This window comes from Pristiophorus japonicus, unplaced genomic scaffold, assembly GCF_044704955.1.
Source record: "Pristiophorus japonicus isolate sPriJap1 unplaced genomic scaffold, sPriJap1.hap1 HAP1_SCAFFOLD_515, whole genome shotgun sequence".
Lineage (NCBI taxonomy): Eukaryota > Metazoa > Chordata > Chondrichthyes > Pristiophoridae > Pristiophorus > Pristiophorus japonicus.
Genome location: NW_027254421.1, coordinates 40,364 through 56,040, shown reverse-complemented (window position 1 = coordinate 56,040; position 15,677 = coordinate 40,364). Strand labels below are relative to the sequence as shown.

Sequence of the window (15,677 nt, the reverse complement as noted above, 5' to 3'; positions counted from 1 at the left end):
ATATTTATCCCTCAATCAACATCACAAAAACAGATTATCTGGTCATTATCACATTGCTGTGTGTGGGAGCTTGCTGTGCACAAATTGGCTGCCGTGTTTCCCACACATTACAACAGTGACCACACTCCAAAAGTACTTCATTGGCTGTAAAACGCTTTGAGTCGTCTGGTGGTCGTGAAAGGTGCTATATAAATGCAAGTCTTCTTTCTATGCCTTTCTCCCTCATGTGTTTATCCAGCTTCCCCTTAAATGCATCGATACTATTCGCCTCAACCCCTCCCTGTGGCAGCGAGTTCCACATTCTCACCGCTCTCTGGGTAAAGTAGTTTCTCCTGAATTCCCCATTGGATTTGTTAGTGACTGCCTTATATGTATGGCCCCAAGAACAGGTCTTGTCCACTCGTGGAAACATCATCTCTACGTCCACCCTATCGAATCCCTTCATAATCTTAAACCCCCCACCCGCATCAGGTCATCCCTCGGCCAGTCCCGATCTTTCCTAATAGTTCCGGCATCATTCTAGTAAACCTCTTCCGCAACCTTGCCAGAGCCCAGATTGGCAAATGAAGTTCAACACAGATAAATGTGAGGTATTGCATTTTGGTAGGAAGAATAGGGAGGTCACTTAATTCTTGGAGGGTGCAAGTCTAGGTAGGGTAGAGGAGCAAAGGGATCTCGGGAGTACAAATACACAAATCGCGAAACGTTGCGACACAGGTTAGCAAGGCATAAAAAAGCAAACCAGGAAGTAGGGTTTATTTCTAGAGGTATGGAATTGAGAAGTAGGGGAGTTATGCTAAACCTGTATCAAACCTTGGTTAGACCACACTTACAGTACTGTGTACAGTTCTGGTCGCCATATTATAAAATGGATATAGAGGCACTGGAGGGGGTGCAGAGAAGATTTACAAGGATGATACCAGAAATGCGAGGGTGTACCTATCAGGAAAAGATGAACAGGCTGAACATAAGAACATCAGAAACAGGCCATTTGGCCCCTCGAGCCTGCTCCGCCATTTAATAAGATCATGGCTGATCTAATCATGGACTCAGCTGCACTTCCCTGCCCGTTCCCCATAATCCTTTACTCCCTTATCGTTCAAAAATCTGTCTATCTCCACCTTAAATATATTCAATGACCCAGCCTCCACAGGCCTCTGGGGCAGCGAATTCCACAGATTTACAACCCTCTGAGAGAAGAAATTCCTCCTCATCTCAGTTTTAAATGGGCGGCCCCTTATTCTGAGACTATGCCCCCTAGTTCTAGTTTCCTCTATGAGTGGAAATATCCTCTCTGCATCCACCTTGTCGAGCCCCCTCATTATATGTTTCGATAAGATCACCTCTCACTCTTCTGAACTCCAATGAGTAGAGGCCCAACCTACTCAACCTTTCCTCATAAGTCAACCCCCTCATCTCCGGAATCAACCGAGTGAACCTTCTCTGAACAGCCTCCAATGCAAATATATCCCTCCTTAAATACGACCAAAACTGTCCAGGTGTGGCCTCACCAATACCCTGTACAATTGTAGCAGGACTTCTCTGCTTTTATACTCCATCCCCCTTGCAATAAAGGCCAACATTCCATTTGCCTTCCTGATCACTTGCTGGGTCTCTTTACTCTTGAAAAAAGGCTGAGGGGTGACCTAATCGAGGCCTTTAAAATGATGAAAGGTTTTGATAGAGTGGATACAGAGAGAACATTTCCACTCTAGAGGCCAGCATATAAGATGGTCACCAACTAATCCAATCGGGAATTCAGGAGAAACCTCTTTACCCGAGAGTGGTGAGAATGTGGAACTCGCTGCCACAGGGAGGGGTTGAGGCAAATAGTATCACATGTAGCACGTGTAGCGAGTTGGTCTTACCGCAGGTGAAGGGTCCACAGCCAGATAGGGAATGGAAGACCGGCAGGAAGAGCAGTGCAAGGAAGGTAGTGCAGGGGTCCCCTGCGGTCATCCCCCTGCAAAACAGATACACTGCTTTGAGTACTGTTGAGGGGGATGACTCATCAGGAGAGGGCAGCAGCAGCCAAGTTCATGGCACCGTGGCTGGCTCTGCTGCACAGGAGGGCAGGAAAAAGAGCGGGAGAGCGATAGTGATAGGGGATTCAATTGTAAGGGGAATAGATAGGCATTTCTGCGGCCGCAACCGAGACTCCAGGATGGTATGTTGCCTCCCTGGTGCAAGGGTCAAGGATGTCTTGGAGCGGGTGCTGGACATTCTGAAAAGGGAGGGAGAACAGCCAGTTGTCGTGGTACATATTGGTACCAACGATATAGGTTAAAAAAAAGGGATGAAGTCCTATGAGACAAATTTAAGGAGCTAGGAGCTAAATTAAAAAGTAGGACCTCAAAAGTAGTAATCTCAGCATTGCTACCACGTGCTAGTCAGAGTAGGAATCGCAGGATAGCTCAGATGAATACGTGGCTTGAGCAGTGGTGCAGCAGAGAGGGATTCAAATTCCTGGGGCATTGGAACCGGTTCTGGGGGGAGGTGGGACCAGTACAAACCGGACCGTCTGCACCTGGGCAGGACCGGAACTAATGCCCTAGGGGCAGTGTTTGCTAGTGCTGTTGGGGAGGAGTTAAACTAATATGGCAGGGGGATGGGAACCAATGCAGGGAGTCAGAGGGAAACAAAATAGAGACAGAAGCAAAAGACAGAAAGGAGATGAGTAAAAGTGGAGGGCAGAGAAACCCAAGGCAAAAAATAAAAAGGGCTACTGTACAGCAAAATTCTAAAGGGTCAAAGTGTAATAAAAAGGCAAGCCTGAAAGCTCGGTGCCTCAATGCGAGGAGTATTCGGAACCCAGGAGAGGGCTCTGAGCTAGTTAGAGTGGGTGAGAGTGCAGATGAACAGGACCCCAAGGAAGAATGCAAAAGGCAGGAGGCAACAGAGCAGAGTAGCACTGGGGTAAGTGTAAACCACTAGGTGATAGGAAGGGACAATATGTATGAATATAAAGGGGCTGCAGGAGGGGTCAAAACTAAAAATCATGGTTTAAAACCAGCATTAAAACACTCTACCTAAACGCACGCAGCATTCGAAATAAGGTAAATGAGTTGACGGCACAAATCATTACAAATGGGTATGATTTGGTGGCCATTACAGAAATGTGGTTGCAGGGTGGCCAAGACTGGGAATTAAACATACAGGGGTATCTGACAATTCGGAAAGATAGACAAGAAGGGAAAGGAGGTGGGGTAGCTCAGTTAATAAAGAATGATATCAGGGCAGTTGTGAGAGACGATATTGGCTCGAATGAACAAAATGTTCATATCGATTGGTCAAATCAAATCACACGGGGTAGCCTTGAGGAGGAATTTATAGAATGCATACGGGATTGTTTCTTAGAACAGTATGTTACAGAACCTACAAGGGAGCAAGCTATCTTAGATTTGGTCCTGTGTAATGAGACAGGAATAATAAACAATCTCCTAGTAAAAGATCTTCTCGGAATGAGTGATCACAGTATGGTTGAATTTGTAATACAGATTGAGGATGAGGAAGTAGTGTCTCAAACGAGCGTACTATGCTTACACAAAGGGGACTACAGTGGGATGAGGGCAGAGTTGGCTAAAGTAGACTGGGAACACAGACTAAACGGTGGCACAATTGAGGAACAGTGGAGGACTTTTAAGGAGCTCTTTCATAGTGCTCAACAAAAATATATTCCAGTGAAAAAGAAGGGCGGTAAGAGAAGGGATAACCAGCCGTGGATAACCAAGGAAATAAAGGAGAGTATCAAATTAAAAACCAATGCGTATAAAGTGGCCAAGGTTAGTGGGAAACTAGAAGATTGGGAAAATTTTAAACGACAGCAAAAAATGTCTAAGAAAGCAATAAAGAAAGGAAAGATAGATTACGAAAGTAAGCTTGCGCAAAACATAAAAACAGATAGTAAAAGCTTTTACCGATATATAAAATAGAAAAGAGTGACTAAATTAAATGTTGGTCCCTTAGAAGATGAAAAGCGGGATTTAATAATGGGAAATGTGGAAATGGCTGAGACCTTAAACAATTGTTTTGCTTCGGTCTTCACAGTGGAAGACACAAAAATCATGCCAAAAATTGCTGGTCACGGGAATGTGGGAAGGGAGGACCTTGAGATAATCACTATCACTAGGGGGGTAGTGCTGGACAGGCTAATGGGACTCAAAGGAGACAAGTCCCCTGGTCCTGATGAAATGCATCCCAGGGTATTAAAAGAGATGGCGGAAGTTATAGCAGATGCATTCGTTATAATCTACCAAAATTCTCTGGACTCTGGGGAGGTACCAGCGGATTGGAAAGCAGCTAATGTAACGCCTCTGTTTAAAAAAGGGGGCAGACAAAAGGCAGGTAACTATAGGCCGGTTAGTTTAACATCTGTAGTGGGGAAAATGCTTGAAGCTATCATTAAGGAAGAAATAGCGGGACATCTAGATAGGAATAGTGTAATCAAGCAGACGCAGCATGGATTCATGAAGAGGAAATCATGTTTAACTAATTTACTGGAATTCTTTGAGGATATAACGAGCATGGTGGATAGAGGTGTACCGATGGATGTGGTGTATTTAGATTTCCAAAAGGCATTCGATAAGGTGCCACACAAAAGGTTACTGCAGAAGATAAAGGTACACGGAGTCAGAGGAAATGTATTAGCATGGATCGAGAATTGGCTGGCTAACAGAAAGCAGAGAGTCGGGATAAATGGGTCCTTTTCGGGTTGGAAATCGGTGGTTAGTGATGTGCCACAGGGATCGGTGCTGGGACCACAACTGTTTACAATATACATAGATGACCTGGAAGAGGGGACAGAGTGTAGTGTAACAAAATTTGCAGATGGCACAAAGATTAGTGGGAAAGCGGGTTGTGTAGAGGACACAGAGAGGCTGCAAAGAGATTTAGATAGGTTAAGTGAATGGACTAAGGTTTGGCAGATGGAATACAATGTCGGAAAGTGTGAGGTCATCCACCTTGGAAAAAAAAACAGTAAAAGGGAATATTATTTGAATGGGGAGAAATTACAACATGCTGTGGTGCAGAGGGACCTGGGGGTCCTTGTGCATGAAACTCTTTTGAGTGAAACTCTTTTGAGTCCTTGTGCATGAATCCCCAAAAGTTAGTTTGCAGGTGCAGCAGGTAATCAGGAAGGTGAATGGAATGTTGGCCTTCATTGCGAGAGGGATGGAGTACAAAAGCAGGGAGGTCCTGCTGCAACTGTACAGGGTATTGGTGAGGCCGCACCTGGAGTACTGCGTGCAGTTTTGGTCACCTTACTTAAGGAAAGATATACCAGCTTTGGAGGGGGTACAGAGACGATTCACTAGGCTGATTCCGGAGATGAGGGGGGTTACCTTATGATGATACATTGAGTAGACCGGGTCTTTACTCGTTGGAGTTCAGAAGGATGAGGGGTGATCTTATAGAAACATTTAAAATAATGAAAGGGATAGACAAGATAGAGGCAGAGAGGTTGTTTCCACTGGTCGGGGAGACTAGAACTAGGGGGCACAGCCTCAAAATACGGGGGAGACAATTTAAAACCGAGTTGAGAAGGAATTTCTTCTCCCAGAGGGTTGTGAATCTGTGGAATTCTCTGCCCAGGGAAGCAGTTGAGGCTAGCTCATTGAATGTATTCAAGTCACAGATAGATAGATTTTTAACCAATAAGGGAATTAAGGGTTACGGGGAGCGGGCGGGTAAGTGGAGCTGAGTCCACGGCCAGATCAGCCACGATCTTGTTGAATGGCGGAGCAGGCTCGAGGGGGCTAGATGGCCTACTCCTGTTCCTAATTCTTATGTTCTTATGTATCGATGCATTTAAGGGGAGGCTACTCAAGCATTGGAGGAGAAGGGAATAGAGGGTTATGCTGATAGATTTAGACAAGGAAAGACGGGAGGAGGCTCGAGTGGAACCGGCATGGACTGGTTGGGCCCAATGGCCTGTTTCTGTGCCGTTATATCCTGTGTAATCCTTTTTGTAATATAGAGACCAGAACCGTGCACAGCGCTCCCACAACATCTCTCCCTATGTGGCTCGGTGTCAAATTTGATCTCATTTACACTGCTGTGGCGTGCCTTGGGGATATTTTTACTGGGTTAACGGGCACTGGATCAGTCTGAGTAATTGTTGATTTTGGCTCCTGGCTTTTGTTCGATAGTCCCGTTCACTGTTGGACTGTGGAAGCTGGACAGAGTGCAGCCAATCAGGTCATGTACAATACCTCGTTAACTTTGAGACGGCCTTATTATCGCTAACTATTAACAACGAATTAATTACATTGGTGATAGCGAGGTTGGATTGAATCGCAGGCAGTGACGAACACAGTAGCCTGTGTAAGAGAATTAAATTCATCTGCTGCTGAAACCCTCATCCATGCCTTTTGTTACCTCTCGACTTGACTAGTCCAACGCACTTCAGGCTGGCTTCTCGGATTCTACCTTACGTAAACTTGAGGTCATCCAAAACTCGGCAGCCCGTGTCTTAACTTGTACCCAGTCCCGCTCACCCATCACCCCCTGTGCTCGCTGCCCCGTGTCCTAGCTCGCACCCAGTCCCGCTCACCCATCACCCCCTGTGCTCACTGCCCCGTGTCCTAACTCGCACCCAGTCCCGCTCACCCATCACCCCCTGTGCTCGCTGCCCCGTGTCCTAACTCGCACCGAGTCCCACTCACCCATCACCCCCTGTGCTCGCTGCCCCCGTGTCCTAACTCGCACCGAGTCCCGCTCACCCATCACCCCCTGTGCTCACTGCCCCGTGTCCTAACTCGCACCCAGTCCCGCTCACCCATCACCCCCTGTGCTCACTGCCCCCGTGTCCTAACTCGCACCCAGTCCCGCTCACCCATCACCCCCTGTGCTCGCTGCCCCGTGTCCTAACTCGCACCAAGTCCCGCTCACCCATCACCCCCTGTGCTCACTGCCCCGTGTCCTAACTCGCACCAAGTCCCGCTCACCCATCACCCCCTGTGCTCACTGCCCCGTGTCCTAACTCGCACCCAGTCCCGCTCACCCATCACCCCCTGTGCTCACTGCCCCCGTGTCCTAACTCGCACCAAGTCCCGCTCACCCATCACCCCCTGTGCTCGCTGCCCCGTGTCCTAACTCGCACCAAGTCCCGCTCACCCATCACCCCCTGTGCTCACTGACCCGTGTCCTAACTCGCACCGAGTCCCGCTCACCCATCACCCCCTGTGCTCGCTGCCCCGTGTCCTAACTCGCACCAAGTCCCGCTCACCCATCACCCCCTGTGCTCGCTGCCCCGTGTCCTAACTCGCACCAAGTCCCGCTCACCCATCACCCCCTGTGCTCACTGCCCCGTGTCCTAACTCGCACCAAGTCCCGCTCACCCATCACCCCCTGTGCTCACTGCCCCGTGTCCTAACTCGCACCAAGTCCCGCTCACCCATCACCCCCTGTGCTCACTCCCCCGTGTCCTAACTCGCACCCAGTCCCGCTCACCCATCATCCCCTGTGCTCACTGCCCCCGTATCCTAACTCGCACCAAGTCCCGCTCACCCATCACCCCCTGTGCTCGCTGCCCCGTGTCCTAACTCGCACCAAGTCCCGCTCACCCATTACCCCCCTGTGCTCACTGCTCCGTGTCCTAACTCGCACCCAGTCCCGCTCACCCATCACCCCCCTGTGCTCACTGCCCCGTGTCCTAACTCACACCAAGTCCCACTCACCCATCACCCTCTGTGCTCGCTGACCCGTGTCCTAACTCGCACCCAGTCCCGCTCACCCATCACCCCCCTGTGCTCACTGCTCCGTGTCCTAACTCGCACCCAGTCCCGCTCACCCATCACCCCCCTGTGCTCACTGCCCCGTGTCCTAACTCACACCGAGTCCCGCTCACCCATCACCCCCTGTGCTCACTGCCCCGTGTCCTAACTCACACCGAGTCCCGCTCACCCATCACCCCCTGTGCTCGCCGACCTACATTGGCTCCTGGTTAAGCAACGCCTCGATTTCAAAATTCTCAACCTTGTTTACAAATCCCTCCATGGCCCTCGCCCCTCCCTATCTCTGTAATCTCCTTCAGCCTCACAACCCCCCCGAGATGTCTGCACTCCTCTAATTCTGCCCTCTTGAACATCCCTGACTATAACTGCTCAATCATTGGTGGCTGTGCCTTCAACTAGCCCCAAGCTCTGGAATTCTCTCCCTAAACCTCTTTGCCTCTCTTTCCTCCTTTAAGACGCTCCTTAAAACCTACCTCTTTGACTATCTGCCCCAATTTCTTCTTCTGTGGCTTGCTGTCAAATGTATTTGTTTTGTCTTATTACACTCCTGTGAAGCGCCTTGGGACATTTTACTACGTTAAAGGCGCTATATAAATACAAGTTGTTGTTGTTGAACTTGAAACAAATGATGTGAGTCCAGTGTTATTGTGTGTGAGTGTGTGTGTGTGTGTGTATGTGTGTGTGTACATGGAGTTGATCTCCAGACTATGCCAAGATGTAAGTAAGCCATTTAGGACCGAGATGAGGAGGAACTTCTCCACTCAGAGAGTTGTTAACCTGTGGAATTCCCTGCCGCAGAGAATTGTTGATGCCAGTTCATTGGATATATTCGAGAGGGAGTTAGATATGGCCCTTACGGCTAAAGGGATCAAGGGGTATGGAGAGAAAGCAGGAAAGGGGTACTGAGGGAATGATCAGCCATGATCTTGTTGAATGGTGGTGCAGGCTCGAAGGCCCGGATGGCCTACTCCTGCACCTATTTTCTATGTTTCTATGTTTCTAAAACAGAAAATGCTGGAAATACTCAGCAGGTGTGAAGGGGGAAACAAACACAATAGCAACAACCCCAAGTCGCTTCACAGGAGTGCTACAGATAAATTTGACCCTGAGCCGCTTAAGTCGAAATTAGCGCAGGTGACCAAAAGCTTGGTCACAGAGGTAGGTTTTAAGGAGCAACTTGAAGGAGGAGAGAGAGGTAGAGAGGCGGAGAGGTTTAGGGAGGGAGTTCCAGAGCTTGGGGCCCAGGCAACAGAAGGCACGGCCACCGATGGTGGAGCGATTATAATCAGGGATGGTCAGTTGTGGGGCTGGAGGAGATTACAGAGATAGGGAGGGGGCAAGGGCCATGGAGGGATTTGTAAACAAGGATGAGAATTTTGAAATCGAGACGTTGCTTAACCGGGAGCCAATGTAGGTCAGCGAGCACAGGGGGTGATGGGTGAGTGGGACTCGGTGCGAGTTAGGACACGGGGCAATGAGCACAGGGGGTGATGGGTGAGCAGGACTTGGTGCGAGTTAGGACACGGGGCAATGAGCACAGGGGGTGATGGGTGAGCGGGACTCGGTGCGAGTTAGGGCAGAGGGGGTGATGGGTGAGCGGGACTTGGTGCGAGTTAGGACACGGGGCAGCGAGCACAGGGGGTGATGGGTGAGCGGGACTTGGTGCGAGTTAGGATACGGGGCAGCGAGCACAGGGGGTGATGGGTGAGCGGGACTCAGTGCGAGTTAGGACACGGGGCAGTGAGCACAGGGGGTGATGGGTGAGTGGGACTCGGTGTGAGTTAGGACACGCGGCAGTGAGCACAGGGGGTGATGGGTGAGCGGGACTCGGTGCGAGTTAGGACACGGGGCAGTGAGCACAGGGGGCGATGGGTGAGCGGGACTCGGTGCGAGTTAGGACACGGAGCAGTGAGCACAGGGGGTGATGGGTGAGCGGGACTCGGTGCGAGTTAGGACACGGAGCAGTGAGCACAGGGGGTGATGGGTGAGCGGGACTTGGTGCGAGTTAGGACACGGGGCAGTGAGCACAGGGGGTGATGGGTGAGCGGGACTCGGTGCGAGTTAGGACACGGGGCAGTGAGCACAGGGGGTGATGGGTGAGCGGGACTCGGTGCGAGTTAGGACACGGAGCAGTGAGCACAGGGGGTGATGGGTGAGCGGGACTTGGTGCGAGTTAGGACACGGGGCAGTGAGCACAGGGGGTGATGGGTGAGCGGGACTCGGTGCGAGTTAGGACACGGGGCAGTGAGCACAGGGGGTGATGGGTGAGCGGGACTCGGTGTGAGTTAGGACACGGGGGCAGCCGAGTTTTGGATCACCTCGAGTTTAAACCGAGTTAACATTTCAGGCTGATGACCCCTTCGTCAGAACTGGAAAAGGATCAGAGATGCAACAGGTTTTAAGCGAGTGTCGGGGCAGGGAAAGCAATGGGATTGGAGGAAAGAACAGAAGGGAAGGTCTGTGATTGGGTGGAAGGGCAGGAGGGATTAAATGACAAAAGGGATGGTGGTGCGATTCAGAAGGAGATGGTCGTGGGACAAGTGAAGAAAGAAAAGATGGGTTTGGAGGAGATGGAAATGGGAATAGCGGAATCATGGGAGCGGTGGTTCTGATCGGAAATTGCCCAGGCAACAGAAGGCTGTAAAGGGCCTAAACGAAAGATGAGCTGCTGTTCCTTGAGCTTGCGTTGAGCTTCGTTGGAACAATGTCGGAGGCCGAGGACGGAGAGGTCAGGGGGTGAGTGGGAGCGGAGAATTAAAGTGACAGGCGACCGGAAGCTCGGGGTCACGTCGACGGAGGTGTTTCTGCAAAGCGGTGGGCCAGCTGAGACTGGACGGAGTGGAGCTGATGAGTTTCGGCTGGTGCAAGAGCATCGGAACCACGCGGAACGAGGGTAAACTGTGACACGGTTGACCACTCTATCCTCCTCCAACACCTCTCCACCATGGTCCAGCTGGGTGGGCCTGCGCTCGCCTGGTTCCATTCTTATCCATCTCATCGTAGCCCGAGAATCTCCTGCAACAGCTTCTCTTCCCGCCCCCACACCGTTACCTCTGGTGTCCCCCCAGGATCTATCCTCGGCCCCCTCCTATCTCCCATCTACATGTTGCCCCTCGGTGACGATAGGGGAAACTAAAACTAGGGGACATAGTCTCAGAATAAGGAGAATCTTCAGTAAGGAGACCAAAAACTGCACACAAAACTCCAGGTGCGGTCTCACCAAGGCCCTGTAAATCTGTATCCTTTTCAGTAAAAGTGGAGGGCAGAGAAACCCAAGGCAAAAATCAAAAGGGGTCACATTGCAGCAAAATTCTAAAAGGGCAAAGTGTGTTAAAAAGACAAGCCTGAAGGCTCTGTGCCTCAATGCGAGGAGTATTCGGAATAAGATGGACGAATTAACTGTGCAGATCGCAGTTAACGGATACGATGTGATTGGCATCACGGAGACATGGCTCCAGGGTGACCAAGGCTGAAAACTCAACATCCAGGGATATTCAACATTCAGGAAGGATAGACAGAAAGGAAAAGGAGGTGGGGTGGCGTTGCTGGTTAAAGAGGAAATTAATGCAATAGTCAGGAAGGACATTAGCTTGGATGATGTGGAATCGGTATGGGTGGAGCTACGGAATAACAAAGGGCAGAAAACGCTGGTGGGAGTTGTGTACAGACCACCAAACAGTAGAAGTGAGGTTGGGGACACATCAAACAAGAAATAAGGGATGCATGCAATAAAGGTACAGCAATTATCATGGGCGACTTTAATCTACATTTTGATTGGGCGAACCAAACTGGCAGCAATACGGTGGAGGAGAATTTCCTGGAGCGTATTAGGGATGGTTTTCTAGACCAATATGTCGAGGAACCAACTAGAGGGCTGGCAATCCGAGACTGGGTGATGTGTAATGAGAAGGGACTAATTAGCAATCTTGTTGTGCGAGGCCCATTGGGGAAGAGTGATCATAATATGGTAAAATTCTTTATTAAGATGGAGAGTGACACAGTTAATTCAGAGACTAGGGTCCTGAACTTAAGGAAAGGTAACTTCGATGGTATGAGTCGTGAATTGGCTAGAATAGACTGGCGAATGATACTTAAAGGGTTGACGGTGGATAGGCAATGGCAAACATTTAAAGATCACATGGATGAACTTCAAGAATTGTACATCCCTGTCTGGAGTAAAAATAAAACGGGGAAGGTGGCTCAACCGTGGCTAACAAGGGAAATTAAGGATAGTGTTAAATCCAAGGAAGGGGCATATAAATTGGCCAGAAAAAGCAACAAACCTGAGGACTGGGAGAAATTTAGAATTCAGCAGAGGAGGACAAAGGGTTTAATTAGGAAGGGGAAAATAGAGTATGAAATGGAGCTTGCTGGGAACATAAAAACTGACTGCAAAAGCTTCTATAGATATGTGAAGAGAAAAAGATTAGTGAAGACAAACGTAGGTCCCTTGCAGTCAAAATCAGGTGAATCAATAATGGGGAACAAAGAAATGGCAGACCAATTGAACAAATACTTTGGTTCTGTCTTCACGAAGAAAGACACAAATAACCTTCCGGAAATACTAGGGGAGGGAGGGTCTGAAGGAACTGAATGAAATCTTTATTAGGCGGGAAATTGTGTTTGGGAAATTGATGGGTTTGAAGGCCGATAAATCACCGGGGCCTGATAGTCTGCATCCCAGAGTACTTAAGAAAGTGGCCCTAGAAATAATGGATGTATTGGTGATCATTTTCCAACAGTCAATCAACTCTAGATCAGTTCCTATGGACTGGAGGGTAGCTAATGTAACACAACTTGTAAAAAAATGAGGGAGAGAGAAAACGGGTAATTATAGACCGGTTAGCCTGACATCAGTAGTGGGGAAAATGTTGGAATCAATTATTAAAGATGAAATAGCAGCGCATTTGGAAAGCAGTGACAGGATCGGTCCAAGTCAACATGGATTTATGAAAGGGAAATCATGCTTGACAAATCTTCTGGAATTTTTTGAGGATGTAACTGGTAGAGTGGACAAGGGAGAACCAGTGGATGTGGTGTATTTGGACTTTCAAAAGGCTTTTGACAAGGTCCCACACAAGAGATTGGTGTGCAAAGTTAAAGCACATGGTATTGGGGGTAATGTACTGACGTAGATAGAGAACTGGTTGGCAGACAGGAAACAGAGAGTCGAGATTAACGGGTCATTTTCAGAATGGCAGGCAGTGACTAGTGGGGTGCCGCAGGGTTCAGTGCTGGGACCCCAGCTATTTACAATATACATCAATGATTTAGATGAAGGAATTGAGTGTAATATCTCCAAGTTTGCAGGTGACACTAAACTGGGTGGCGGTGTGAGCTGTGAGGAGGATGCTAAGAGGCTGCAGGGTGACTTGGACAGGTTAGGTGAGTGGGCAAATGCATGGCAGATGCCGTATAATGTGGATAAATGTGAGGTTATCCACTTTGGTGGCAAAAACACGAAGGCAGAATATTATCTGAATGGCGGCAGGTTTGGAAAAGGGGAGGTGCAACGAGACCTGGGTGTCATGGGACATCAGTCATTGAAAGTTGGCATGCAGGTACAGCAGGCGGTGAAGAGGGCAAATAAAATGTTGGCCTTCATAGCTAAGGGATTTGAGTATAGGAGCAGGGAGGTCTTACTGCAGTTGTACAGGGCCTTGGTGAGGCCTCACCTGGAATATTGTGTTCAGTTTTGGTCTCCTAATCTGAGGAAGGACGTTCTTGCTATTGAGGGAGTGCAGCGAAGGTTCACCAGACTGATTCCCGGGATGGCTGGACTGACACATGAGGAGAGACTGGATCAACTGGGCCTGTATTCACTGGAGTTTAGAAGGATGAGAGGGGATCTCTTAGAAACATATAAAATTCTGACGGGACTGGACAGGTTAGGTGCGGGAAGAATGTTCCCGATGTTGGGGAAGTCCAGAACCAGGGGACATCGTCTAAGGTTAAGGGGTAAACCATTTAGGACTGAAGAGGAGAAACTTCTTCACTCAGAGAGTTGTTAACCTGTGGAATTCCCTACCGCAGAGAGTTGTTGAGGCCAGTTCATTGGATATATTCAAGAGGGAGTTAGATATGGCCCTTGTAGCTAAACGGGTCAAGGGGTATGGAGAGAAAGCAGGAAAGGGGTACTGAGGTGAATGATCAGCCATGATCTTATTGAATGGTGGTGCAGGCTCGAAGGGCCGAATGGCCTACTCCTGCACCTATTTTCTAAGTTTCTATGTTTCTGGTGACCATCGGTGTATCTGTCTCCCACTTTAGTGACCACATTTTATCCCCTCACACTCCCCCCTTCCCGCCCCGGACAGGGACCTGAAGCTGGAGAACCTCCTGCTGGACAGCAACGACAACATAAAGATCTCGGACTTTGGCTTCTGCAAGGTGGGCGTCACAGACGTCATGGACGTGAAGCAGGTGCAGCTGAGCGAGACGTACTGCGGGAGTTACGCCTATGTGCCGCCCGAGGTCCTCCAGGGCATCCCCTACAACCCTTTCCTGTCCGACGTCTGGAGCATGGGCGTTATCCTGTACACCATGACCGCCGGCAAGCTGCCCTTCGATGACTCCAACCTCCGCCGCCTCCTCAAACAGATGATCAAAGGCCCCATCTTCACCAGCCGACACAAGTCCATCTCCGACGAATGTAAGGTAAAGGAACGCTATGCCGACCTCCTGTCTTTCCCTAGCTTAGACACAGAGTAACGTTCCCTCTACACTGTCCCATCACACACTCCCAGGGCAGGTACAGCACGGGGTTAGATACAGAGTAAAGCTCCCTCTACACTGTCCCATCAAACACTCCCAGGGCAGGTGCAGCACGGGGTTAGATACAGAGTAAAGCTCCCTCTACACTGTCCCATCAAACACCCCCAGGGCAGGTACAGGGGGTTGGATACAGAGTAAAGCTCCCTCTACACTGTCACATCAAACACTCCCAGAGCAGGTACAGGGGGTTAGACACAGAGTAACGCTCCCTCTACACTGTCCCATCACACACTCCCAGAGCAGGTACAGCACGGGGTTAGACACAGAGTAACGTTCCCTCTACACTGTCCCATCACACACTCCCAGGGCAGGTACAGGGGGTTAGATACAGAGTAAAGCTCCCTCTACACTGTCACATCAAACACCCCCAGGGCAGGTACAGGGGGTTAGACACAGAGTAACGCTCCCTCTACACTGTCCCATCACACACTCCCAGAGCAGGTACAGCACGGGGTTAGATACAGAGTAAAGCTCCCTCTACACTGTCCCATCAAACACCCCCAGGGCAGGTACAGGGGGTTAGATACAGAGTAAAGCTCCCTCTACACTGTCCTATCACACACTCCCAGGGCAGGTACAGGGGGTTAGACACAGAGTAACGCTCCCTCTACACTGTCCCATCACACACTCCCAGAGCAGGTACAGCACGGGGTTAGATATAGAGTAAAGCTCCCTCTACACTGTCCCATCAAACACTCCCAGGGCAGGTACACGGGGTTAGATACAGAGGAAAGCACCCTCCACACTGTCCCATCAAACACTCCCAGGGCAGGTACAGCAAGGGTTAGATGCAGAGTAAAGCTCCCTCTACACTGTCCCATCAAACACTCCCAGGGCAGGTACAGCACGGGTTAGATGCAGAGGAAAGCTCCCTCTACACTGTCCCATCACACACTCCCAGGGCAGGTACAGCACGGGGTTAGATACAGAGTAAAGCTCCCTCTACACTGTCCCATCAAACACTCCTAGGGCAGGTACAGCACGGGCTAGATACAGAGTAAAGCTCCCTCTACACTGTCCCATCAAACACTCCCAGGGCAGGTACATGGGGTTAGATACAGAGTAAAGCTCCCTCGACACTGTCCCATCAAACACTCCCAGGGCAGGTAAACGGGGTTAGACACAGAGTAACGCTCCCTCTACACTGTCCCATCACACACTCCCAGG

General features: G+C 49.8%; 1 protein-coding gene across 1 annotated transcript in view; it reads left to right on the top strand.

Moving 5' to 3' along the window:
- The window catches only part of LOC139253817 (testis-specific serine/threonine-protein kinase 4-like), a 57,172-nt gene that overhangs the window by 12,955 nt on the left and 28,540 nt on the right, over window positions 1-15,677 (top strand). The window contains exon 2 of the mRNA XM_070873579.1: window positions 14,054-14,393. Within this exon, the coding sequence (XP_070729680.1) occupies window positions 14,054-14,393 (340 nt within the window). The remainder of the gene's footprint in view (window positions 1-14,053; window positions 14,394-15,677) is intronic.